We start from the raw sequence: 8,625 nt of genomic DNA on the forward strand, positions 1-8,625 counted from the left end.
GTAGTAAAGAGTGGGAAGGAGAGTAGTGCAGAACTTTCAGCTCCATGCATCAGCTTTCTATGTAGTTGCTTATAGTTCACTGTATGTTGGTGAAATCCAAAGATTTTGGTGAAAATAATGCACAGAACAGTGTTAGAGCACCTCTGTGTGAGGTGGGAAGAACTGCATCCAGCTTTCTGAACACCAAAAGTATGTGCAGGAAAGGAATATCCTGTGGTTTGCCATAGTTCAGGAAAACAAAAGTCTTCCTGAGTGCAGTACAGTAAGATACCTGTCTAAAAAGATAGATAATCATGTATGCTTTAAAATGGCAAAAACCCACCAAGAAGACTTATGACTGCCCATGTAGAATGCTTTCTTGAATACCTAGGGTCATGTACATAAACTTGCTTTTAAGAGAGCAGCTGAGCTATGTTGCTTTCAAAACAGAACCTAAATACTCCCAGATGGTAAATGTGACTTGGAAATGCACTTGCCTGCACTATCTAATGAGTTGTGGCATCAAGCTTTTGTCATCAGTGTATTACACATTTTTATGTATTCCTTTCATCTTAGTAATTTCTTTCCTATTTTTCTACAGAATGGATCCTTTTTAACCAGTTTTGTTAATATTTTAACTTTCAGGAGAAAAGTATGAGCTACATGCTGCAACTGACACTACTCCTAGTGTTGTCGTCCACGTATGTGAGAGTGACCAGGAAAACGATGTGGAAGAAGAAGCGAAGAAACCCAAACCAAAAATTATTCAGACAAGAAGGCCAGATTATACTCCTACCCATTTGAGTTGAACTGCTGTTGTTTTTTGGTAGACATATGCAAGGGAAACATTTACTGTGGTTACAGCAGGTCACACGTTTGGTGGCAACAGCAGCAGTTGTAGTAGGAGAAATTCCAATATAAGTTTGCTCAGAAAAAATATAGGAAGTTCCATCCTTATTTTTGATGCTGCGGTTTGCTGGATGTCATGAGTGTATTCCCAGATCACTGGGAACGAAGGATAGGCAGAAGATGACATTTTGAAACATAACAGGACAAACTAGGTTGTTGGGGGAGGGGGGCGGGGGAGTACTGTAGGCTGTTCCATTATAAAGCAACTGGGGGAAGCTTGCTTTGTTCTGACTCACATAAATCCTCAAACTAATAGGCTAGTCATTGTGTGGAGTACATAGTGATAACAGAGGTGGTTTTAAAGATTCAAGTATGGGAATTGTAAACCTTTTTCTTATAATAGATTTTGTGCATGTGTATTCTTGGTCTTCTAAAGTAACTTTGCATTATTTTCTATAGTTTCTCACATGTTTCTGGAAATCTGGGAAATTGTTTAAAGTATTTATTATCTCAGCATCCTGGACTTACTACTAGATGTGTATATACGTATATATTTATATTTGTTTTTATTGGCACTCATTTTCCAGCAGGCATACAAATTCTTCAGCACCTTATTTTGGTGCTATTTAACTAGAGCTTTTAAAATTTTAACCTTTTAAATGCCTGTATATAGGGTTTTATCTGGCAAAGTAATGGAAAAATGTGCAATAGGAAAGTTGTTTAAACAAGTTGATTTTAAATTATTTAAGTTTAATTTATATCTTCGGTAACATTTGTTCAGTAGCTTTGGCTTTCTCATTTGGAAAAAAAAGTACTCTTAAATGTATAAATAAAGCTAATGTTGCATATTCACAACAATGTAATTTTTCAGTGAAAAAAAAAGGTAATGGAGAGACATGATCTCTATACTCAGTATGTGAATCTGCACTGTTGTGAGCACAGGTTTAAGTGATTGAAAAAATTGCACGCAGTGTGTAGAACAGTGAAGAGAGATGGAGTGCCTTTTCCTCATTCATTCCTGATGTGAACTGTTCTATGAGCTGCACACTTGTATCTTTTTCTACTGGCTTTGTATGTCCATAAATATAAACTTTCTTAGCTTTGCTTCCAAAATAAGCTGGTATTTAGGAATGCTTAACGCCAAGTAATGATTCATACTGAAGAAATGAGTATATGTGGAAGAAGCTTTAGGTTTTTTTAACATATAAGTTAGTGTTTAAAGACAGTAGCTCATGACATACAAGTTCAGAGGAAGAGGGATGACAGAAGTGTATTTTATTACTCGTTTTTTAAAATGGAGATCCTCACTTTGACATAGATTTCAGTATTTTTTTTTAAGAGACAGTAACTGATATCTGTGGGAAAATATCACGTACAGTTTTAGAAAGGGATGTTTGAACCTTCTCAACATGTTTATTGGAAATCAAAGCATGGTTCTTTGTTGGTTTGCTTTTGTCATAGTTGGTCTGAGAATGAGTTTTGTAGCTGGAGTTAATATAAAGAAATGCATTCTGTGCCATTTGAAACAAACAATGAGTTAAATGCCCAGATTCACACCTTGTTTTTTAAATAAATAATTCATATTTTAAAAAGTAAGATGTATAATGAAGCCATCCCAAGCTGTGGTGCGGTGTAAGCACAGTGTTATTGAAAGCCTGTCATTATGCTAAGCAAAGTAGAAATTGATATCCTGTGACTACTGAGAGCAGGAATATATTGAGCTTTAGTAATACTTGCAGTTATGATCTTGTTTTGATTGGTATGCACTGTAAACTGAAACAAACACTGGTGCTTGTTGTCTGTCTTGGACCTAACTCAAGTGGCACTCTCTCCATGTTAAGTGTTAAGAAGTGCTAATGCCATGTATTGCTGAAGCAATGTTTTATGGACATGGGGGTGTATAAGAGTATTTTGTGTCACTGAGGTGTATCAATCAGCTGGATACATGTACTGCTTATTAACACACTAAATAAATAAATGAAATAGAGACTTTATAGGTTTGTCACAACTGCCTTTAAGCATTTCCAAGATTTTTTTTTTTCCATGTTTCTTGAATTACTTCTGGACTTAGTGTTTCACTTCATTTAATTTAAAATTGTTGGAATAATTCCTGTTCTGTCCTTTTTCCACCTTTCCATGATTACCAATCAAAGCATTAGTGTTGCATTAGAAACCCAGGTAGCTGCTGTTCTGTTTCCTAGCAATCCTAAGAAAACAGTGCTACCTTTCAATTAAAAAGAACAGAATGCTAAATATCAGTATGGTTTTCATCATTTTAGTACACTGACATCTACCTGATAAGGTGGGCACTAAAAACCATGGAAGTCTTGGGATGGTTACAGTGTATTTCCCCTTCTGATGGGAATTGTGAAAAAAGGTTGTGAGATGGTAACTTGCCTGTGTTTCTGGTTGTATATCCTGGCTTGTGCCACCTTCTGTTATCATTACTACAGTGTGCTGCTTGCTTTTTCCAGATTGTTTGGGGGTTTTTTAATGTTCAAATGAATACTTAGTTGGTATTTTATACAGTTGTATAGTATGGGGCATATTTAAATTAAAATATTTTGTTGTCTTCTTATATATGTTGTGGTATTTATGCATAAAACTAGTTGAAGATTTTGCACCAAAATCTGAACTTTAAGCTTCCAAAGACTTCTGATTTGAAAGCAGTAAGAATATTGTCGCAGGCTACATCCTTACCAACCAAATGAATTTATTCAGAGAAAAGCTTTCCTGTCTTCTGCTTAAGAGACTTGGATGATCTCAAAGTATGAGCCATCTACTAATGAATAAAATAGTCTAGAATATTCCAAATAAAACTAATTCTTCTGTGCCTGAAGTTGACATGCTTTGTAACAAGGGTATCATCATTTTAGTACTCTATAATAATCCCTGTGTGTTCATAATATCCTTACCAGTTTTCTTCTACAACATGAATAATTTTATTTTAAAAGCTCTTGGAATATGAAAATATATCAGCATTTAAATGGCTTTACTTAGTAACTGCAAGTCTTCGTTGCAAAGCATGTTATTCAAAAATGCATTGAAGTTTTCACCCTTGATATGGGTAGAAATCCTTTCATGGTAAAAAGGAGTTACTGATATTAATACTCATCATTCTTCTCTACTTACAACGGGAATTATTGATGTTTGTAAGAAATTGTTCCATACACAGAAGTGATTTGAAATAGTAAAGTGCTGCTGCTCATCAATAGCAGGCCCATCAGTGGGATTCGTATGTGGAGTAACAGAATGATTTAACAACAGATAGAATGCTGCTTTATGGAGATGACCTCATTTCTTTTTCTTTTTGGAAGTAGCACCCATGTTTTATTATTTGCCCTCTGCATAAGGATCGCATATGCAATCTCCTTAAATCTGCAAGTGATCACTAGCATTTGTTATTTTGCAAGACTTGTTTCCAGCTTAATGATACATATCCCTATCACTGAATTATGCATTTGTGCATGCATTACATTAAAGACCTTACTTATTACCAAGGTGAGTTCAACAACATGTAAGACTAAAGTGTGTTTCTAATCAGGGTTTTGTGTTTCAGAACAGCAACAAGTGTAGTAACTTTGATATTTGAAATACTGGACAAGTGTATTAGTTGTTCTTCTTGTGTAGTCCAGACTTGTCAAGGGTGGGGAAGGAATGAACTCTTAGCAATACTCTCTCATACCATGTTAACAGTTACAGCATGGATTTTGCCCTAGGCATAATCACCTGCCTAGTCAAGTTTTGCTTTGTCACACTAGAAAGAATGTCTTGGGGAAGACAAGTTCTTTAACTTGAAATTGTGATTTGTAGCTATAAAGCTTGCTTGCTTTTTCCAGTGTGTCCTGAACCCTCTCTGCATTCCAAACATACAAAATGATAGCAAGAGGTAGACCTTTACACTAGGCATAGACTAAGTTCAGAAATGCACTTAAAGGGTCTTGGGTTCACTTGTGCTGCTTCTGTCATCTTTGCTTTTATCCTGGCTTGCCCAACATACTTTAGAAACATTTTTCAGAAAATTATACCTGCTTCATGCTTTTCATAATTCATATTTGGATGTCTAAAAAGAAAAAAACAAAACAACCAATGATAACAAAGATAAGACATCCCCAAGGTACTGTACATTACAGTGCATAAAGCAAGACCACAGAGGTGACTTGGTTGATGAGTAGGTGACAGGATGCATCTGGCAGGACTGGATTTGTCTTCTCTGACAAAATCTACATTGATAAAATATCTGGTCTGTGTTTACGTATCTAAAATTGTCACCTCTGTCATCTTGCTTTTTTTTTTTTTTTTAAGTAACTGGCAATTGTTTTTTTACTGTGGTACGCTAAATGAAGTATGAAAAGAAATAAAATGGTAGGAATTTAAGTATGAAAAGTTGAATGGGTGGAGGAAGAGATAGAGGCTCCAAATAGAACTTTGTCATTTCTGGCAGTCATGTCACCCATTCTGTTCTGGACTTTCTACCTCCCAAAGACCATCTCAGGAAGATCCATTTCTTCCTAATGTTGCTTCCCGACCCCCCCTGCCCTTCCACAAGATGTTATTCCATATTTCCAAGAGATTTGAGAGTCTATAAGGTTTACAAGCATTTCCTAGGTATTCTTCATGACATCACTTTTTCTTTTATCCAAGGATGACAGAACAGTATCTGTGGCTTCAGAACTTTGCTACAAGCTTTACAAACGTTTTGCAAAGTCATGTATGCTGGCGGCACAGCACAGGAGGAGCACTGACCAGAAATCTTTCAGTAATCTTCAGTCTGGTGCTACTGTTGCTGCTTAGACTTGGAGTCTGTCAATGACTTTCATATTTAGAGTGATTATGTATTTATAGCTTACAATTTGTAGTCTCAATCATTTTCAGAGTGTGAATTTGTTGGGGTGTGGTTTTGGGGGGTTTGTATCTTTGTCTCATCTTGAAATCTTTCACTTTTTACCTTTATTTCTTTTGTCCTTCCTGTATATTGCAGCTCATTTTGTACCATAATACCAAGCAGGTCCTTTATCTCCTTAACTTTTAACTTTGTGTGGCCCTGTCTACACTTTGAGTGTGTGTATGTTTTCTTGCCATTGAAGTTGTGCCAGGAATTAATTCTGTTTGCAGTTTCGTACCACATCCCACTTGAGTGAAACCTCTAAGCGCAGCTAAGAGCTTTTCCTATATTCACCTAACGCCCAAAGTGTCATGGCCTTTATTAATCGTAATGAAATGATATCTGATTTTCTGTTTGTATTATATGTCTTCTACTGTCACTTATACATGCTTATCCTTTATTTATTTTGCTGGTGCAGATTGTTGTACTGTGTTCCAGTGCCATGTATCTGTAACTCTGGCCAAGCCATAATCAATGCCCTATCTCATAGGGTGTGTTGTGATACCTCCAGTACTTCTATAGGCCTGGGAACAAGTCAGATGCACGAGTGCAATGCTGGCTGCAACCTACTGTTGTCAAAATCTCTGGAAATTTTGATGGTGTCTGTCCTACTCGACCACTTTGAAGTCCAGTGAGGAGGAGCTCGTTCAAGGATAAATGTACAAAGAGACCTAGAATATTGGAAAGATTTTTTTTTTTTTAATGTGTATCACTAACTACTTTTCAAATTGTTACACTTGTTAGTCAGGACAGGCTCCTTACATCTTAGAGTACTTGCATTTGATACTGAGGATTTCAGTGGGTAGCCAGTGTTTTGCTCAACTAGGTTGTTTTTAAATCCATTTTATTCAGTTTCATATCTGGAGCCTCACTATTAGAGTTACAGGTTTTATAAAATAGGGCTCACTGGGGTACTGCAGAAATCTGGAGGAAGAGGTAGAAAATATATCTGTCTGAGTCTTTTTGTGCTACTGAACATTATGTCTCTTGACTGAACATTTGGAGTTAGTCCAATATCAAGCCTGTAAGAGCACTAAAGAGGAAAAGCTAAAGAGGTTGTTTAAGTGTCATTCAAATAGACATTACCATTATTTGATTTGGATTTCCTTTGTAGGAATGTGTTGTGCTTTTTGGGGTGCCTAGGGATGCTGTTAGATTTAGGCATGTTCTGGAGCTCTCTGCCTCTCTTTGAACTCTATGCCTCTGCATTTCAGTGGTTGAAAGTTTATACTGCCAAGTCTCTGCCAAAATCCTATTGTTACTTTCCCCTCTCCCTTACGTCATAAACTTATGTCTCCTGATTCATAAGATCTTTTCAACTTTTTCTGTAATAGTTGTTCTAAAACTTTAAAAATGTATCTTTCAAAACCTAACAGGCTTTTAAATAGATTATGGTGAAATCATCTTAGTGTTTCCTTACAGTGTGTGTCTCTTGTGAGGAAAATTAAATAAAATAGTCGGACTTTCTCATGACTTTAAGAGTCAGTCCATAAGAATGCCTTGTAAAATAAGGAAGTAATCTTGTATATTCTCTAAAAAGAGATCCTGAATCTTTTTTTTCTAATTTCACTTCTAAGACGCCATTGTCCGGGTTGCCTTATCCCCCCTTTTCCCTCATTTCTCTCATTTTCATTAACCAATTAGTGTGCTGCATTATCTGAATAATAACTTACATCCTAACTTCAATGCAGTTCTCAACAGAAATTGTATATCTACTTTTTTTTTCTTTGGGGTGGAGGGTAGGGGAGACTTATATGGTTAGAGTCTTAATGCGTAACTGAATCGTTTAATGTCAATGAATCGAAAGAGGTACATGGAGGTGCCCATAGGTGGAGCTAAATATCAAGCAATGACATTGCATGCCACTGAATAAAACTAAACCGCAAAACTCAACCTCCAGCTAAGGCTCCCATTGCAGCAGATGTGGAAAAGAAATAATTTCACTATTATATTATGAAAATACAGAATTTCTTGTCTGTATAGTCTTGAATATAGTTGATTTGAAACATTTGTGGTGTATAGGAAATCTTGTAGCGAAATACTTTTTAAAGGCAATCGTAAGCCATTTTTGCAGTAAGTTGCAATATGGCATACTGTGCTCTACTTAATTTCATTGATATCACTCATGAGAAAAATGTTCACATGTGCAAAGTGTTTGCATCACCCTTCTAAGAAATCTTCATTTTCAGAGCAGGTTAACTACTGAAAGATAGCTGGCAGTTAGTTTTACATCTCCACTTGGTAGGAGGCCACGAGGATGCAGTACAGGTTTTGAATAATTTTGTTTCTGTTTGTGCAGTTTGTGTTTTATAACCTCTAAAAAAGCACATCAAACGTATCCAATATTTCACAGCGAGATTGCTTCTAATACTTCAGTAACTTTGTGCATCTCTGAGTAACCCTGTATGCAAGTAAGTGTGCATACTGTAACATAGGGTTAATCCAAATGATGAAGCATTTTGTATGTGGGCTGTATATGCTGGGGTGTAGCAGTTCAGTGGAGAGAAGTTTTTCATCACTGAAAAGAAGTAATCACTGCAGTGCTCACATAACAGGAAAATCAAGTTACAAAAGGCTGGCATGCATTGCAGGCTTGCAGTGGTTAATGCTTGCACATGTCTTTATGTCATACCTTTCCAAACTAGCGTTAATCTAACATATATTTAAGTCTGCCAGCTCAAAAGAAGTGTAACCAGCAGTGAAGGTACCTGTTAAAAGTAGGGTATGATTTTATGCCAGAGGATAGAAACTCTCTGGGATGTAGTACTGTTTGTATCACATTATCATTTGCTCTACCAGCTCCCCTGGCCTAGCTTTGTGCCACATAAATGGGAGTAAAAATTGCTAGTGATACATAGCCATTAGACATGTTTAAAGTAGTATGAGAAAATTTTCAAACTATTTTTTTCAAC

General features: G+C 36.3%; 1 protein-coding gene across 2 annotated transcripts in view; it reads left to right on the plus strand.

Moving 5' to 3' along the window:
- Positions 1-3,406, plus strand: part of RCAN1 (regulator of calcineurin 1) — a 39,015-nt gene extending 35,609 nt beyond the window's left edge. For both annotated transcript variants that reach the window (XM_026847387.1, XM_026847378.1), the window contains exon 4: positions 625-3,406. In XM_026847387.1, coding sequence (XP_026703188.1) covers positions 625-788 — 164 coding nt within the window. In that variant the 3' untranslated portion in view covers positions 789-3,406. The remainder of the gene's footprint in view (positions 1-624) is intronic.
- Positions 3,407-8,625: the final 5,219 nt, after the last annotated feature.

The sequence above is a fragment of the Athene cunicularia genome (genome assembly GCF_003259725.1).
Source record: "Athene cunicularia isolate RWA chromosome 1 unlocalized genomic scaffold, athCun1 chr1_part1, whole genome shotgun sequence".
NCBI lineage: Eukaryota > Metazoa > Chordata > Aves > Strigiformes > Strigidae > Athene > Athene cunicularia.